The 17,689-nt window shown below is 54.1% G+C and overlaps 1 protein-coding gene across 4 annotated transcripts in view; it reads left to right on the forward strand.

Moving 5' to 3' along the window:
- The window catches only part of NBEAL2 (neurobeachin like 2), a 51,729-nt gene extending 34,461 nt beyond the window's left edge, over nucleotides 1-17,268 (forward strand). For all 4 annotated transcript variants that reach the window (XM_053467176.1, XM_053467175.1, XM_053467178.1 and 1 more), the window contains 35 exons: nucleotides 528-687; nucleotides 888-990; nucleotides 1,198-1,351; nucleotides 1,497-1,655; nucleotides 1,949-2,108; nucleotides 2,786-2,874; nucleotides 3,065-3,793; nucleotides 3,872-4,050; nucleotides 4,453-4,612; nucleotides 5,015-5,152; nucleotides 5,766-6,071; nucleotides 6,190-6,339; nucleotides 7,400-7,557; nucleotides 7,705-7,829; nucleotides 7,948-8,074; nucleotides 8,370-8,527; nucleotides 8,706-8,839; nucleotides 9,373-9,480; nucleotides 9,749-9,844; nucleotides 10,392-10,516; nucleotides 10,709-10,849; nucleotides 11,403-11,533; nucleotides 11,632-11,741; nucleotides 12,014-12,131; nucleotides 12,407-12,504; nucleotides 12,865-12,981; nucleotides 13,170-13,259; nucleotides 13,552-13,661; nucleotides 14,338-14,510; nucleotides 14,849-14,943; nucleotides 15,050-15,166; nucleotides 15,535-15,696; nucleotides 15,871-16,019; nucleotides 16,157-16,292; nucleotides 16,475-17,268. In XM_053467176.1, coding sequence (XP_053323151.1) covers nucleotides 528-687; nucleotides 888-990; nucleotides 1,198-1,351; nucleotides 1,497-1,655; nucleotides 1,949-2,108; nucleotides 2,786-2,874; nucleotides 3,065-3,793; nucleotides 3,872-4,050; nucleotides 4,453-4,612; nucleotides 5,015-5,152; nucleotides 5,766-6,071; nucleotides 6,190-6,339; nucleotides 7,400-7,557; nucleotides 7,705-7,829; nucleotides 7,948-8,074; nucleotides 8,370-8,527; nucleotides 8,706-8,839; nucleotides 9,373-9,480; nucleotides 9,749-9,844; nucleotides 10,392-10,516; nucleotides 10,709-10,849; nucleotides 11,403-11,533; nucleotides 11,632-11,741; nucleotides 12,014-12,131; nucleotides 12,407-12,504; nucleotides 12,865-12,981; nucleotides 13,170-13,259; nucleotides 13,552-13,661; nucleotides 14,338-14,510; nucleotides 14,849-14,943; nucleotides 15,050-15,166; nucleotides 15,535-15,696; nucleotides 15,871-16,019; nucleotides 16,157-16,292; nucleotides 16,475-16,576 — 5,367 coding nt within the window. In that variant the 3' untranslated portion in view covers nucleotides 16,577-17,268. The remainder of the gene's footprint in view (nucleotides 1-527; nucleotides 688-887; nucleotides 991-1,197; nucleotides 1,352-1,496; nucleotides 1,656-1,948; nucleotides 2,109-2,785; nucleotides 2,875-3,064; nucleotides 3,794-3,871; nucleotides 4,051-4,452; nucleotides 4,613-5,014; nucleotides 5,153-5,765; nucleotides 6,072-6,189; nucleotides 6,340-7,399; nucleotides 7,558-7,704; nucleotides 7,830-7,947; nucleotides 8,075-8,369; nucleotides 8,528-8,705; nucleotides 8,840-9,372; nucleotides 9,481-9,748; nucleotides 9,845-10,391; nucleotides 10,517-10,708; nucleotides 10,850-11,402; nucleotides 11,534-11,631; nucleotides 11,742-12,013; nucleotides 12,132-12,406; nucleotides 12,505-12,864; nucleotides 12,982-13,169; nucleotides 13,260-13,551; nucleotides 13,662-14,337; nucleotides 14,511-14,848; nucleotides 14,944-15,049; nucleotides 15,167-15,534; nucleotides 15,697-15,870; nucleotides 16,020-16,156; nucleotides 16,293-16,474) is intronic.
- Nucleotides 17,269-17,689: the final 421 nt, after the last annotated feature.

Raw genomic sequence — 17,689 nt, forward strand, 5'->3', positions numbered from 1 at the left:
AGAGCGATGAGTAAAGATGGGGCTTGCGCATGATGCGGACGAGCAACACCGATCTGCATTATCAGCCCTTACGCGTACGCAGCCAGTGTGATGACATCATCGCACACGCATCTGAACTGCCATGCAGCTGCGATGTCATGAGCTGTCACGCGTAGCGTATGTAACGTGTTACATGTCTTTCTGCGCCATGCCTGGTGTTACCGCGATGCACGGAAGGATTCCACCTTCTTGCGTCCCGCTTGGTGCTCGGGCAGCAGATGGCCGTCTTCGCTGTGAAAACTGTAAATACGCGTAAAGTTATTGAAACGCGCGTCGGGGGCCCGTCAGGTAGAGGGTTAACCCTTTCAGGTCACCCAACTTCTCCCCGAAGGGCTAAGTAACCTTGTAGCAGCCGCCCCGTCTCTGGCCGAGACGTCCGTATTTCCCGGCTGCCGATGGGCTCCTGGGGGCCGGGCTCCTTCCAAGGCCGGGCCCCGGGGTCTGTAGGACGGTGGCTAGTCATCATAATTGGTTCCTTTCTCCCCCAGGTGTCTCCGCTCACCCTGGACATGAACGTCCTGATGGCCTCTCAGATGCTGATGGACCAAATGGCGTCCGAAGGTCCCGGCCTCCTCCTCCACCATCTCTACCAGCATCTTCTCTTCGACTTCCGCATCTGGAGCAGCAGCGACTTCGCCGTCAGGCTCGGTATGTGTGCTACAGAAAGAGTCCGACTCCCGGCAGAGGCTGTTTCCGATCTGCCCGTCCTCCCTGCTCATGTGTCCTCTCCTGGCACGGAAGGGGTTATCGATGCCCCCATTGTTTTGTTATAGGATGGCCCCCTTGCCGTTGTCTGTTTGGGGCCTCTGCTGGCACGCCGCGGGTTAACGGGGTCTTCTTCCTCTCAGGTCACATTCAGTATCTCTCCTCCATCATGAAGGATCACAAGCAAAGGATTCGCAAGAAATACGGCGTTCAGTACGTCCTGGACTCGCTGCGCAGGCATTACGGGTGAGTCCGCGGGGTCACCTCTCCCCGGCGGCCGCTAGGGACACGTCTGCGCATGTAGTCTGCCTGCAGGCAGTGATCACCCAGGGGTATAAAGGGGCAGGTTTAGTGAATAAATCCCTAGTCTCGCTCGGTACCCGCGAGCCGTGCTGTAAAGTTGCCCCGCTGCGGCCGCCGCTCTAAGCTCGGGTCGGGGATTTGCCTCCGCAGGGCTCAGAAAGAAGAGCAGATGACGGCCGACAACGTGAAGACGGTCCAGGTGTCGCTGTTCGGCCTCGTTAAGGATTTCCTCTCGAAGAACCCATGCGCCGAGGACCTTCACGCCGTCCTGAACTACGCGGCGTCCGTGAGCGACGAGGAGCAGGTAGCAGCCGACCCTTGTGATGCCTTTTTAGCGGCCAACAATATTTAATAAATAACATGAGCTTTACAGACCTCAGAGGTCTCCTCATCAGAAGTCCCCAAATCCGGCTGTTGTGTGATCTGTGGTGCTTTGGCCCTCGCCGCAGGTCTGCGGGATCCTGGAGGTGCTTCACGGTCTGCTGAAGAGTAACGCCGGCCACGAGCATCTCTATGCCTTCCTCGCGGAGACCGGCAACGTGGACGTCTTCTTCTCGCTGCTGGTCCAGAAGAAATACTCCGACCAAGTCAGAGAGAGAGTGTTCAGGGTGGGTATTGGGATTTTGGCCGACTGATGGGTGCCGGGCACCCTGGGGGGCAGGGACTGATGGGTGGCGGGCATCTCGGGGGCCGGGACTGATGGATGGCGTGCACCCCGGTGGTGGGACTGATGGGTGGCGGGCACCCTGGTGGTGGGACTGATGGGTGGCGGGCACCCTGGGAGGCGGGGACTGATGGGTGCCGGGCATCTCGGGGGCCAGGACTGATGGGGGGTTGGCACCCTGGGGGGCGAGGACTGGTGATGGGTGATGAATCGCGACGATCTGTCTGACCGTTTCAGGTTCTGTACAAGCTGGTGAAGAACGAGAAGGTCAGCGACCGGATCAAACACCGCCTGAAGCTGAAGGAAATCGGGTATCAGGGGCTGATCTCCTTCCTGAGCGACGTCCCGGTGACCATGCTGCTGATCCGCTGCCTGTCAGAGCAGGTCCTCGGTTCAGGTACAGATCACCGGCGGCGGAGTCTCGCGTTTGGGGAGATTTATGGCTCCCGGCCTGCGATTCCTGAGACGACAGACGTCTCGTCACTAAACCACCCTTTGCGCGCCATAAGCCCGGCCGAACTACCCGCTCCCGATTCGGTTTCACGTTTGGCTTTCATCTGGTTTTTCGGTAAATCCGGTTTTTGGTACAAAAAACGGGGTGAGAAAATTCCTAAACGTGACCTCGTAGAGAGACGGAAAGCCTCCTGGGGGTCTGCGATACTTTGTTACTGTCACGAGATAATAAGATGGGCTAATAACCCATCGCCCGCCACCGGCGTGTACTCCCACGCTGAGAGGGTGGTAGATGTGTGCAGCAGCCTCCCAGCAGAAGTGGTAAAGGCTATTACAGTGATGGAACGTAGACTCAAAACGGGCAACCAGATGGGGCCGATCTGGTGGGGAATTCTATTTTGTGGAGAATGTTGAGACTTTTTTAATAATCCTCTCCCGTGGCGTCTCCAGATTCTCGCCCGCTGAAAGCCCCCCTGATGGGTATAATTTATGCCTTTCCCGGGGTGCTGTAAGTCGTGTTACCGTTCCGTGTCGGGTCTTTGGGTTTCTGGGCAGCCATCGCTCCCGAGCGCCTCGCGTTTCCGTCTTTAGACCGTAACCCGTCCTTCTCCGTTCCTTCAGATCCGTCGCCCAACTACAAAGACCTCCTGTCCGTGGTTTATCTGTCGCACCGGGCAGAGCTGCCGGTCAAGCTGGACGTCTGCAGGAAGGTTAGTGACCCCAGAAGCTGACGCTCTGCTGTTCCAAAGCTTTCTTTCGATGTCCCCCTCGGGGGTTGGAGCCGTCTGCTAAGCCCGTCAGTGGCAGCCGTGTTATTTGTATGTTCTTTACGGTGAGGGGGGGTTAATAAAGGGGGCCGCGGATGCTGAACGATGTCGGCTCCTCTCGTCTCTCCTGCAGCTCTTCCACTTGATTTATTCCCAACACGACATCGTGCGTCACCTGGCGAGGCAGCCCGGCTGGCAGGACATTCTCACCAAACTCTACATGAAGGAGTCCTACGAGTCCCGGCCGAGGAGTTTGAGCAGCCCGGTGTACGGTGGGAACTTCGGCCGGCTGAAGAGCATGGGGGGCAGTAAAGATGAGGAGTCTGGAGCCGGGAGGGATGTGTCGTGCGGCCCCCGTGGGCCGGTGGAGAGTCCGGACGCGTACCCCGTGTTCCCCTCCGGCTTCGAGGCCTCCGACCAAGACCTCTCCGAAGGCTTTTCCGACCTCTCCTTGTCTCCGGCTGCCAAAGAGAAGCCGTTCCCGGCTTATAACTACAAGTCCTTCGACTCCTCGGACCGAGCCAGCCGCTCCTCCTCCAACATGGCCGACGTTCCCGGCTCGGAGGACGCCGGCTGCGGTGACGGGCTTCCCTTCGATGGCGTCTACCAGCCGCTCTCCCCCTTCTCCATGTCCCCGTTCGACCTCCATCTGGATCTAGGGAGCGCCAGCTCCGCGGCCACGATAGAAAGCGGCAACCAGACCCCGGTCAGCCAGCCCGGCACGCCGTCTCCGCTCGAGACGTTCAAACCCTTCCCCGGCATGCGTGCGCGGAAGAGCTCCAGCCTGTCCAACGTTCTCGACGAGAGCAGCTACCAAGAAACCCTGCCCAGCGACACGACCTCCAACGCCAGTAACCCCCAGGTAAGGGCCGACCGCATCGGCTACCATCTCTGCCTGGCCCACCGCTTCCTTCTGTTACCCGCGTCTTCTCGTTTATAGCAAACCCCGGAGGAGGAACTCTGCAACCTTCTGACCAACATCATCTTCTCGGTGACCTGGAGAGGCGTGGAGGGCCAGGAGGACGCGGCGTGGAAGGAGCGGGGGCAAGTCTTCTCCGTGCTGACCAAGCTCGGCTCGGCTTGCGAGCTGGTGAGACCCCCCGACGAAATCAAACGGAGGTGAGATGCCCCCTCGGCACGACCAGCCGACCAAAAACCGCTTCGTTACTATAGACGAGGACTAATAAAGTTTGTTTAAAATGTTTATCAGCATTAAAGATGTTTCAATAAATACCATTTATTAGTTTTCCTCGTTACTCCCCGCGCTGGGAAACACAGGGTTAAACATACTGGGCACCGGCTTTTGACCTTCTGGCACAAGGGGGCAAATATGTGGTGTGGAGCTGGCTGATAGCCCCCGGACTTACCCCTCACGGCCGGTGCGCGGACTCCCCCTGCCCCCCCTCCCCATAGCTCGGGCGTGTTTTATTTTTTAGCGTTTTAGGTTAAATGACTGAATTTTGTGGAAAGTTCCTGGATTTGGGGCGTTTTAGTAGCTGGTAATCCCTGTTTTTCTGTAAGCCTCCTGGAGATGATGCTGGAATCGGCGTACTCCGACCTCAAGGACTCCGCGGCCTCCGCTTTGCCCGTCCTCACCCAGCATGCGCTGAAGCTGCTGCGTCTGCTGCAGGATTTCCTCTTCTCTGAAGGAGACAGCAATGAAAGCCTCTGGAGCGAGAAGGTGAGCGGCCGGGTGTATCATCCACGCTTCTACTACAACTCCTCTGTCCGGCTCCCGTCTAGTCGCCCGTTTCTCCTGCTGTCTATCCCATGCATGTTTAATACCCTCACTGTGCTACCACTTCTGCTGGGCGGCTGCTCCACTTATTTCCCAGCCTCTCAGTTTAGTAAATATTTTTAGAATATATTTGTTAGCGGCATAGTATTCTGTTCTGATACTGTAAACCGGCAAATCTAGCTGTATAAAGTAAGAATACCGTAAGAGTTGGGAGGTTGATGCATGGAGCGGCTGCACAGCAGGTGCGGTAGATGCCACGTTGCTGTTGATAGCCGGGGTGACCCTGTTTATGGGTCCGGGGGGTTTGTACACAGTTATCTCTAAGAGCTCTTGTGGCCGCTGCAGATTTTCGAGGGCGTCAGTAACCTGTTAGACAAGCTGGCCGTCTGGTACCATCTGGTGAACGGAACGTCCGACCTGAAGGAGATGGCGCAGATTGGCCTGAGAATCATCACGGGGTTCATCAAACTAGAAGACAGACACGTGAGTGAGCGCCGCGTGTGCGATACGTGACGGGCTGTCACGCCGTTAGGGATGGCCCCCCCCCCAAGACCTCCTCCTGTACCTGACCACTTTCACACACATAAAATCGCACAATCACACACACATACATACAATCACACACACACATACATACATACAATCACACACACATACATACATACATACATACAATCACAAACACATACAATCACACACACACACATACATACATACATACAATCACAAACACATACAATCACACACACACATACATACATACATACAATCACACACACATACATACAATCACACACACATACATACAATCACACAATCACACACACATACATACATACATGCAGTGACATACACACAGTTATATATATACACACACATACAATCACACAGTCGTAGTTACACACAGACACATCGTCACACACACACACTGGGGGAAAAAAAAGAACTTTTATGTTAAATTAGCAGCAGAAATCTGCAGGTTTCAGACCCCCGTGACCTCCGGTTGCCCCGTGACCTCCGGTTGCCCCGTGACCTCCGGTTGCCCCGTGACCTCTGGTGGCCGGTTTTCCGTGACGTGCCGGTTCTTCTCGTTCAGATGCACTCGTCGGCCTACGTGAAGCTCCACAGTCTCCTTCAGACCGTCGGCGCGCTGAAGAAGGACGAGGCCTGTTTCCTGCTGGGGAAGCTCGAAGCTCCTCTGATGTCCTCTCTGGAGGCCAAGACGGAGACGTTCTCCTGGCTCGTGCCCGTCATGCGCACGCTGATGGACCGATGCTTCGACTCCCTGGAGCTTCAGCAGCACCTGCCCTCCCTGCCGCCAACCAACGGCAGCCCGACCTTCTACGAGGACTTCCAGCGGTTCCTCGACACCCCGGAGTGGAGGTCCTTCATCGACAAGCACGTAAGAAGCCGTCGCCCTCTGTCTCCGTCGAGACCGTGATGTTGTAGTTGAGTGTGAGTAGCGGTTAGCGAGGCTCGTACCCTGCGATCGCGTCCTCACCGGCCTCCCGTCTCCTCAGGTCCTGCCGACGATGGAACAATTCGAGAAGGAGATATTCGGGAAGAGTCACGATCAGATGTCGTCCTTCTGGAACTCCTGCTACGACGCGCTGATGAGCAGCTCCCTGAGGAGGGAGAGCGAGAAGGGGGAGAGCAGGACCAAGTTTCAGGTTAGTCGCAGGCAGAGATGGGCATCGGGGGCACTCTGGGCACACTTTCTGTAGCAGCTGTCCCAAAGCAGTACCCCAGGAGGCGATATACAGTATAACCACGCGGCGGGTACTGGGGGCTTTTGGAGGTTTTTTTTCTTGATTTGAAAGACAACTCTGATTATAAGACGACCCCCCAAAATTTTTATAATTTAGGAAAAAAAGAGCCTGAATATAAGAAGACCCTATAAGAAAAAAAGTTTCACCATAAATATTAATTGATGTAAACTATTCTTCATATTTAATAAAAACTATGATTGAGAAAAATGCATTTAGTTTTTATTTCCTTTTATCTGCCATCCTGCACCTCAGAAATGCCTAATACCCCCTATATTCCACTCTGCCTCCGGAAAGCCCTTATACCCCCCGATATGCCACTCTTACCCTCCCCGGGCTTGCCAGAGCTTCCCTAGACTTTTCCCCGTGCTTTAGATTCCTTGGTGTGTAGTGGGGCAGCCGGTGAAGGTCTGCACGATACGGTCATGTGACGCCAGTGCTCAGTCATAGAAGCCCTGAAGCCAAGGATCTGGGTCCCTGCAGCGCTGCGGGGGATCAGGATCTTTGTCTTGTAGTTAGACCTCCATTTTCTCTGAAAAAAAAACTGTTAGAAAAATGCTTATGTTATCATAAATATTATTGCTGACAGACAGTAGAAAATGTCTAGTCTATGATATATCACGAGTTCCCGCCAACATATCTACTAAGAGGCGTAACCTGCTTAAAAAGTAACCAATCAGAATGATGCATGCTATTAGAAGCAGATAAGAAGTATAAGAAGTTATATAAACCATGTAATCCAAATACGTAATCAGACAGCGCTTCGACTTTTGTGTGTTGTGTGCCTTGTCTCGATTATGCGCATAATCTATTAAAGGAAATAACTTTTTCTGAGGAGAATTCGACCATTAATTCAACCAACAAAAACCTTGAGCGAATACTGTATATGTATCTGTTTTAGTAATCCTGTGGTGTGAGTTACCCCTCCTTCTAGTAAAATTCCTTTGAATTCCCCTCCCGGCAGGATCTGGTGCTGGAGCCGGTGTTGAGAAGAGTCCGGGCTGAGAATTTGCGCTATAACAGTGCCTTGAAGCAGATCGGCAGCCATCATAACGCGGTCCTGAGACAGTGGAAGTGTCTGCAGCGCCTGCTGACCTGCCCCCGAGGGGCCTGGGCTGACCGGTGAGTGCTCGGGGGCGGGGCTAAGAGGCATAAGCGCTGGTTATACTGCCTGCAGGGTAAAGATGGTGGATACAGGCAACCGGTCGGCCTGGAATGTAGGTCTGAACGTGAGTTTTCTGCAGGCTGAGTTTCTTTCTGTGTCGGTAGAAACCCCGCGGAGGTGAAGTGGAAGTTGTCCAGCGCAGAAACCTACTCCAGGATGAGGCTGAAGCTGGTTCCGAATTACGTGTTTGACGCTCATGCGGAAGCCAGCGCTCTGCGAGATAATCTCGGTAAGGGGGGGCTTTGTGGAGTGCACTCGTTTCCCGTTTTGAGGGTGCGTGCTGGTGGTGTTTTTAGATGGGGGGGTCCCCTGTGTTGTTGGATCTGCTGAGGTTAAATGTCTTCCAGGGACCGAGCATACGCAGAATATGGCCGACGCTTTCCCCCTCGCCGTGGCCAGGGAAGCAAAAGTCAACGAGCTGGAGGACGACCAGCTGGGGGACGAGGATCTGATGTTCTTGCAGAACTCGTACCAGTAAGCGACAGCGCGGACTCCGGCCCGTTTCACGCCCTCATGGACTGCCCTGTCTGCTCAGTGATTACCTAAAAGTTGCTTTTGTAAATGGGTGTATCATTAGGTGTTCTATCTTTTATATATTATTTATATAATAAAATACTTAGAACATGCGCGTTTACTATAAGCACCGGGGGATACGGGTTTAACGTATAGGAAGTGAATATGGGGAGTGCCGGCCCGATCGTCAAACATAGAACGTATACGATATATCTATAATGTATTCTATACGTTCTAACGATAATCCCTCTCTCAGCACGGAGTCCGAGGAGCAGAGCCAGCGGGAGAAGCTGGTGATCTCGGAGGACTGCGAGTTGATCACTATAGTAGCCGTGATCCCCGGCCGGCTGGAGGTCACCACGCAGCACGTCTACTTCTACGACCTGAGCACCGAGAAGGAGGAGACGGACGAAGGTAATGGGGGTCCCGCCGCAGCCTCCCAGTAACGATGCCCCAGCTGGGCCGCAGGCGGACGGCTCTGGGGGTCTCAGCCCTTCGGATCCCGGGGGCCGGTCGGTAAACGGTGTTCTCCGCCGTGTTGGGGGCCCGCTCTGCTCCGGGCTCCTCGAACGTCGCCGTCTTGTCTCCGCAGGGATCGGTTATGACTTCAAGCGCCCGCTCTCCCAGCTGCGCGAGGTCCACCTGCGGCGATACAACCTGCGCAGGTCGGCCTTGGAGTTCTTCTTCATCGATCAGGCAAATTACTTCGTCAACTTCAAGAAAAAGGTGATTCTCTTCTCTCTGTAAAAACCCAAACTCCTGCTAATCCGCGGCTTTACTGAAACATGAAGGGTTAACGATATAAATGGCGCTCACAAAAAAACTTTCAATTATCACCAATTTCTATGGCAACGACCCATCGATACCTGCTTTTATTTAGCATTCCCTGAAAAATATTTTACATAAATATTAGGCATAAAAAAGGTTTTTTGGGGGTGGCACAAGCTCTCCAGGTGAAAATAGCTGTGTTTAGTGAGCAACTGAACCCCGCGCCGCCCTGTTGCCCCCTGTCCACGGACCCTGTTGCCCCCTGTCCACGGACCCCGCGCCGCCCTGTTGCCCCCTGTCCACGGACCCCGCGCCACCCTGTTGCCCCCTGTCCACGGACCCTGTTGCCCCCTGTCCACGGACCCCGCGCCACCCTGTTGCCCCCTGTCCACGGATCTCGTGCCGCCCTGTTGCCCCCTGTCCACAGACCCCGCGCCGCCCTGTTGCCCCCTGTCCACGGACCCCGTGCAGCCCTGTGGTGTGTCTTTTAGGTCCGGAATAAGGTGTACTCCCGAATTCTCGGCTTGCACCCCCCCAGCCAGTCTCTGTACGGAAGCCGCTCCCCCCAGGAGCTCCTGCAAGACTCCGGATTAACCCAGGTACTGGAATTCATGGACTGCTTAACCCCTTGTTACCCTGATACCCCCTCTGTAGTTCAGTGCATTAGTACCCAGGGGTCGGTAGCAGCCGGCTTACTGACTGTGAATGCTCTTGGGACACGCGTGTCTTGTGTTCGTTGACGTGTTACACGCGGCTGCTTGGCTCTATTTGTGACCGTCGTGCATTAGGCTGCGCGGTCGCAGGGATCGCCGCAGGGATCGTCGCCGCTCGGCTTCCTTGACTCTCGGGCTTCCGTTTGTCTTCCAGAAATGGGTGTTCAGAGAAATTTCCAACTTCGAGTATCTCATGCAGCTGAACACCATAGCGGGGAGGACTTACAACGACCTGTCGCAGTACCCTGTGGTGAGTAGTGAGTAGGTTTGTGGGCCGGTTTCTGCGCATGTTTTATTGTCCAATTTTAATAAAATCCGAGAACAATGTTTCATTTTTCCATCTAAAAAACATCAATTAAGCCAATTACACCTTTTCTCGTGGTAGAAGATAAATGGTTAATACCCACCCTGCCTATGGTGACCCTCCCTTCTGTAGGGGTCTCTGATGGTCACCCACTTGCCCCATGGACTCCTGGTAATACAGATAGGAGGATTGTGTGCCGTTTGGTTGGCCGCGCCCCGCGTGCCGTTTGGTTGGCCGAGCCCCGCGTGCCGTTTGGTTGGCCGAGCCCCGCGTGCCGTTTGGTTGGCCGAGCCCCGCGTGCCGTTTGGTTGGCCGAGCCCCGCGTGCCGTTTGGTTGGCCGAGCCCCGCGTGCCGTTTGGTTGGCCGAGCCCCGCGTGCCGTTTGGTTGGCCGAGCCCCGTCCGCCGTTTGGTTGGCCGAGCCCCGTCCGCCGTTTGGTTGGCCGCGCCCCGCCCGCCGTTTGGCTCTGATTTATTTCTCTTTGGCGTCTCAGTTCCCGTGGATCTTGCGCGATTACGTCTCCGAGACGCTGGACCTGAATAACCACGAGGTTTTCCGCGATCTTTCCAAGCCCATCGGAGTGGTGAACGAGAGACACGCCAGGGAGGTGAAGGAGAAGTAAGTGTCAGCGAGTCGGTGCCTCTGAGCCATGTGCCTGCGCGGTCAGCCACGAGCTGCTGCCGTCTAAGCATCTGATCGTGAGATTTGGGTCCCGACGGCCAGAATTACCGTTGGAGGGCGTTAAATCCCGTGTGAGCGAGCGTCTGAGACGCGCGCCGTGTGTGACGGAGTCCTTTCCCCCCCCATCAGGTACGAGAGCTTTGAGGACCCCACGGGCACCGTGGACAAATTTCATTACGGCACCCACTACTCCAACGCGGCCGGCGTCATGCATTACATGATCCGCACGGAGCCCTTCACCACCCTGCACATCCAGCTGCAGAGCGGCCGGTGAGTCTCTGGGGGATCCCGTAGCCCCCCGAATTACACACAGGACGGTCCAGGGGCTTCCTAAGCACCGCGCATGAACAAGTGTACTCCTCGCTCCCAAGTGTATCGCCAACCCAGGCAGCGGTGAAGTTCCTGGCCCACGGGAGTCCATGTCTGCCTGCTACTTTCTCATATTGTGGTTTAAGATTTCTTTAAATCCATTATTCTGATAATATTCTATAATAATATAATTATTTTTCATATTTAATATATTTTATAATGTTTTTATATATAATATATTCTATAATATAATGAGTATAATATGATAGCTTTACTAATATCTTTAATATATAATAATCATTAATATAATATAGTATTGTATATATTTATGAATATCTTTACTATATATCATATCTTTAATATATTCTATAATATATATAATAATCAGTAATATAAAGTGTAAATATGTTATATATATATAAATATCTTTAATGTATATGATAAAGTATCTTTAATAATATATAATAACATAGTATCTTTATTTAGTAATTAATCCCCTGTTAACCCTTTCCAGGTTTGACTGCTCGGACCGGCAGTTTCATTCCATACCGGCCGCCTGGCAGGCACGCATGGAGAACCCCGTGGATGTGAAAGAGTTAATACCAGAATTCTTCTATTTCCCGGAGTTTCTGGAGAATGCGAACGGTAAGAAGCGCGTGTAAATACCGCCCCCCCCCCGGACATGCGCGCCCCCTTTTTGTTTCGTGTTGACGCGGAAACTCAAACAGACCCTCTGGCTTCAGGCTTCGATCTGGGCTGCCTGCAGATGTCCAATGGGAAGGTGGCCGACGTGGTTTTGCCGAGATGGGCCTCGTCGCGGGAGGACTTCGTCTACAAGCACAGGAAAGCGCTGGTATGGATCAAAAGAGTCGCTGGTTGTGTGATCGCGGGGGGGGTACTGCCCCGGGGGGGAGGCAACTCCCAGAATTCTCAGCCGCTGTATACGGACCGCTGGGTTCGGCGTCTGTGAACAGCAGGAGGGGTTCCACGTTCCTCTATGAGGTGGGTTATAAACTACAACTCCCATGACCCTTTGCCAGCCGGGGAGAAGACCTAGAAGTATAAGATGCTTCCTTTGGTGCTGCTGTTCCACTGACCCGCCGCCGCGTCTCTTTGTTCTTGCAGGAATCGGAGTTCGTCTCGGCTCATCTGCACGAGTGGATAGATTTAATATTCGGCTGCAAGCAGAGGGGCCCGGCGGCCGTCGAGGCGCTCAACGTCTTTTATTACTGCACCTACGAGGGTAAGAGCGGGGTGCCGCGCAGGCTGAGCTCTAATCCCACAGGCTGTCTCTCTGTGCCCGGTCGCTCGCAATCTCCCGTAAGTGGTCCGATGTGACGCGGAGGAGCGGATGGGGACCTCCTGAAACCCCCCCCCCCGGGCGCTGACTGCAGTTTAGTCCAACAGGTGGACTCCGCACTCCGCACTCCGCACTCGTCTCTCCCGGTTCCAGATTTCCAGCGGTCTGTTCGGTTCCCGGAATTCTCTCATTTGCGCTCTTGCTTGTTCTCGTTGCAGGAGTAGTGGATCTGGACGCCATCGCGGATGAAACGGAGAGGAAGGCGTTGGAGGGAATCATCAGTAATTTTGGGCAGACCCCCTGCCAACTTCTCAAGGTATCAGAATTCCGAGGGTGGGCTCTGTGCGTCTGTAACGGGCGCTTACGGCTTCTGGTAACCTTCTAATTATACTGTAAATACCCGCTCTGGATTATTGGAGAGAGAGACGGGGGGCGGGAGAGAGAGAGGGGGGACAGGACAGGGGAGACATTTAAATCCATAAAGGGATAAAGGACGGGGGGGAGTTTATTTCAAAGGAGGAGAAAAATTACAACAAGAGAGTCTGAGACTGAGATGGAAGGAAGTTTTACTTTACTGAGAGGGTGGTAGATAAGTGGAACAGCCTCCCAGCAGAAGTGGTAGAGGGTATTAAATATGCATGGGGCAGACTCAATGCAGTTGTTTTGTTTTTTGAAGGAGCCGCATCCGGCGCGTTTGACCGCAGAGCACGCGTCGCGCAGGCTGTCCCGGTTGGACACTTTTTCACCCAACGTGTTTGAGAATCTCACGGAGCTGAAATCGTTCTTTGCGGAGGTAAAAGCCTCTGCGGAGACCCCGGCGCCCCCCGATGATACCGCGTCCGGGACCGCAGTCCAGCTTCAGACGGAACAGATGGGGACGTTAATAACCCCTCGGTGCACAGAGAGAGTGCGGGGGGCCGAGGAGGGCCGAAGGGGGCTTTCCTTGTATCTCTAAATGTTTTTTTGTTTTGTCACACGCAGGGTATGATGGAGGGGGTCCCTCTGGTGCTGGCGACTGTCCCCAAAAATCAAGCCCACTCGTTCATGACCCAGGGGTCTCCGGATGTGCTGGTGAGTGAATGGGGGGGGGTAACTCGAAGGGTATTCCTTAGCAGGGTGGCGGATCTGCGTGGTTCGGCCCCCGGCAGGCTGTGCCTTTCGTATCTTTGGGGGAAACGAGCAAAGACCAGGGCGGCCTTTCCTCCGTGGGGGGGGGTAGGTTGGGGGCAACAAAGTGAATCCAAACTCTGTATTTTTACCCCTGTCTTGAGTAAGAAGCATTTTTCGTTGGTTTCGGCCTTCAGGAGTCGGCTGCTGTCTCAACTACTTACTCAGAGCTAAACAGATACATTTAACCCTTCAGGTCACTGTCAGTGCAAACGGACTCCTGGGATCCCACGGCTGGCTGTCTTACGACAGGAACATCTCCAACTACTTCAGCTTCACCAAAGACCCCACTGTCTCCAACGTCAAGTGAGTGCGTTTGCCGTGAGGTTTGGTTGGGGGGCAGCAGCTGCCGCCCCTCAATATTTTGTTCCAATAACCCCCCCTTTATCTTCAGATCTGGAGCCGCCGTCGCTGTCAGTCATGTGATATTTTGGGTGACTTTCCCGGCTCAAACACCGCACTGAGCAGACGCTTTATGGCGATGCTAATGAAGTCTGTTCCTCCATAGACTTCCATTAGTCAGAGAGTCCGACTGGGTGATTAAGACTGAGCCATTCTATTGTGCCCCACAGGCAGTATGATAAGGAGTCGGCGGGTTAGGAGACCGGGGATCAGATAACAGAGCGAGAATCATACAAACGCCTGATATGCAGCTGCCTGAAAACATTATATTATGGGGCAAAAACTACAACTGGGAGAAAAAAGGAAAACAACAATATTTAACAAATAAAGAAAGATGTTGAGAGATCGGCCTTCAGTACATATCGAGTATATAGTGTATATAGTATATAAAGTGTGTATAGAATATGAATATATATTGAAGTTTCGAGGACCCGGTTGATTCCCGTTGGCTGAATGTGAAGAAGCCGCCCTGTTAAAACACAGAGGTTGTAGACGGCGAGGCGGCTGCGCATGATATCCGAGGCTTCTCTCTAGTGGAGGTTTCTATGAACTCTTCTACGTTTTCGGTTGTCCCTTCCAGGACTCAGCGGTTCCTTTCCGGCCCGTTTGCCCTCGGCGCCGAGCTGTCTTCCAGAACCTTGGTTGTGTCTCACGACGCGAAGTTGCTGTTCAGCGGTGGGCATTGGGATAACAGCCTCCGCGTCACGTCTCTGAGCAGAGGGAAGGTCGTCGGTCACATCACCCGGCACATCGGTAATCTTTCCCGCGCTCGCTCTAATCCTTCGAGGTCTCAGTGTCTGCACGATTATTCCTCCCCTGTTAACCTCTCTCTCCCCTAGTAAGCTGCTGATTGGTTCAGGCAGTCTTTGGGTTGGTTGGGAGGAGAAAGCCTCGGCTCAGGAAGCTGATCAGATAATTCTGCCACCGGCTGCCACCAAGACAAATATTTCTCCAACAATTCCAAGTCGCAAGCTGAAGTCATTGGGTGGGGGGGGGCACCGGACGGGGTGTGCGGGGGTCTCTCATCCGCCGTGACGTCATAGAAGGGTCTCGGTGCGAGTTGTGCTCTTACCGCGTGTGTCTGCTTGCAGATGTCGTGACGTGTCTGGCTTTGGACCTCTGTGGCATCTACCTCATGTCTGGCTCGCGGGACACGACCTGCATGGTGTGGCAGGTTCTCCAGCAGGTGAGAAGCCATTTCCGGACCTGGCCCCCGTCTGTTGCGCGGGGGCCGCTTTCTGTCTCGCGCTTCACCTCTCGGTAATCTGGATCTCTCCCGATTTCTCGCGCAGGGAGGGATTTCTTGGAATCTGTCCCCGAATCCTGTGCAGGTCCTCTACGGCCACGACGACGAGGTCACCAGCGTGGCGATCAGCACCGAGTTGGACATGGCCGTGTCGGGATCCAAGGTGAGCGCCGCTGCGCTACTTCCATGTTCAGAGCTTCGATGCATTTTACTGCAGGCCAATCGCTGCAGGCGTTCTTTAGTTATTGGTGACTTCTGTGTCGTGACTCCTCCCCCCGGCTGCCTCCACTGGAAGCAGGAAGTGTACCTCAGTATGCCGCTGGCACATGTTCAACTTCCTACTTCCCGTCTACGATCCCTGCGGACAGAGGAGGCAGGTGGGGAGGCTTTAAATGCGTTGGCGTCCGTGCGAAATACCGAAGCTGTTCCGGCCCCCGCGGGGTAGTTGTCGGGGTGACGGCTCCTCCGTCTCCTCCGTCTCCTCCTGTTTTTGGGGTTTTTTTTAGCGCTCCCTTTTTGCTCCATTCGTAGGACGGAACGATCATCGTGCACACCGTTCGGCGGGGGCAGTTCATGAGGTGTATAAAGCCCCCGTGTGAAAGTACGTTGCCCCTGACCGTGTCGCACCTCGCGGTGGGATTCGAAGGACAGATCATCTTCCAGAGCATAATCGAAGGAAGGACTTCTCTCAAGGTCAGAGCATAAACGCTTATTCCTCCCCACAGCTCCGGTTGTGAAATGTGTAGAGGAACGGCACTTTGTTTCGCCTGCGGCTGTCCGTTTCTCAGGTGACTTAGACTCTCCCTGAGCCGGGGGTCCGCGCTCCTGCGCGATCTGCGCCCTCTCACCCCGTGTCTCCTCCTCCAGGATAAGTTCGCTCTGCACCTGTTCTCGGTGAACGGCAAACACCTGTCCTCGGTGGCTCTGGACGAGCAGGTGACGGCGATGTGCGTGACGCAGGACTTCGTGGTTCTGGGTACGATGCAGTGTTCCCTGCAGATCCGAGACCTCCAGAGGTAGGTGCCCCCCCCCCGGACTCTGTATAATGTATATATGTAATGTATAGAAGCAGACGGATTTAACCGTTTAGTTCCTTCTATTAATGATGGTGAATAACATCAATAAGGTAATAAAGCTTTCGTTCTGCCGCCAGTTTGGCCCCCGCCGTCCCCCCGTTACCCATGAAGGTCCCCGTGCACTGCGTGTCCGTGACCAAGGAGAACAGCCACGTGTTGGTGGGCTTGGAAGACGGGAAGCTGATTGTGGTGGGCGCCGGACAACCGCTGGAGGTTTGTGATTTCTCAGCGCCGGGGAGTCTGCCCCCCCATCGGCCGCGTGTTTTGTGTCTTGTGTTCTCGGCCGTTTGTGTAGAGCCTCTTGGTTTCGGGGTTCTCTGTCCGCCGCTCCGGAACGCGTTATCGTGTGACTGGTCGCCGTGGTTACGTTGGACGCTGTCTTGACTTTTTTTCAGGTGAAGACCGGCCAGTTCAAGCGCAAGCTCTGGGGCTCCACCAGGCGGATCTCGCAGGTGTCGTCCGGGGAGACGGAATACAAAGCCGGGGAGACCAAGTGACGTCCCCCGTATCGGCGACATGATTGTAGAGACCCCGGGGGGGCACGATGGCGGCCCCTTCATCAAAAACCACTAAGAGGAGGAAAAAGCGCTGACCGTGTCCTCGAGACCCAACCGCTGCCCTCCCTTCCCCCTCCTATAGACGATGAATTGGATCCATGCGGGGCGCGGGGACCGTAAGCGCAGCGACGCGACACTCCATGCACCTTGACCCCGGAGAGCTGACTCTTCTGCCGGCCCTGCGGACGGACGCTCGAGGTTTCGCCTTAACCAAGAAGAGACGTTTTCTTCTTCCTTCCGCACTCGCGAGAGACGTTACCGGCCGCCAGCGACCAGCCCCGTTCTGTGCCCGGCCAGAGATGGGGGGTTTCTGCTCTAATTTGCCCAACCCCCCCCACCAGGTGACTATAGAAATGGCGGAGATTGGGGGGCTTAAAGAAATGCTGCTGGGTAACGAGCCGCCCGCCGCGTCCTCCTCTGCCGCTTCGACGACGAAAAAAGAAGAAAACATTGAAAAAAAAATGACTATTTTATGTCTTTTTGTAGTTTTATTACTGAAAATCTGGAACAGACCAATACAAGGGGGGGCACTTTTACTACTTGCACTTAACCCCTTCATTCCTGGGAGAGTCCCACAGACTTATCTTGAAGAGCAGTGCCGGCCACTGAGATGCAACCCGCCGGCCGGCCCAGAATCATAGGAGTTGTAGGAAAATCACAGCCTTTTGGATGCCCCTTTTCTGCCACGCATTTCCGGGGGGGGGGGGTTCGAGGGTTTATATATTTGCCCTGAACCCCCCCATGTTACAAGAATTAGGGATTTGGGTTTTTCTGCAATTTTTGCTGTTGTTACAATGACCAAAATTCACCAGATGGTTTTTTTTGAGGATAAGGGTAATATTTGGGGTATTATGAAATTCTCTTTTTTAAGATGAATGGGACTTGGGCTTATTTTGGGTTAATAATGCGGGACTTTTGGTAAAACTTTTTTCCTGGATTCTAAATCTACCTAAAATGTTTGTTTTTTGGGGTTTTCTTTCCTTTTTGGGGGGGTTTATAGTCTGTAGGTACGGAAGCTGATGTCCAAGACGAGGACTGCCATGAGGGGGGGTG

This window comes from Spea bombifrons, chromosome 5 (genome assembly GCF_027358695.1).
Source record: "Spea bombifrons isolate aSpeBom1 chromosome 5, aSpeBom1.2.pri, whole genome shotgun sequence".
In the NCBI taxonomy this organism is placed as follows: Eukaryota; Metazoa; Chordata; class Amphibia; order Anura; family Pelobatidae; genus Spea; species Spea bombifrons.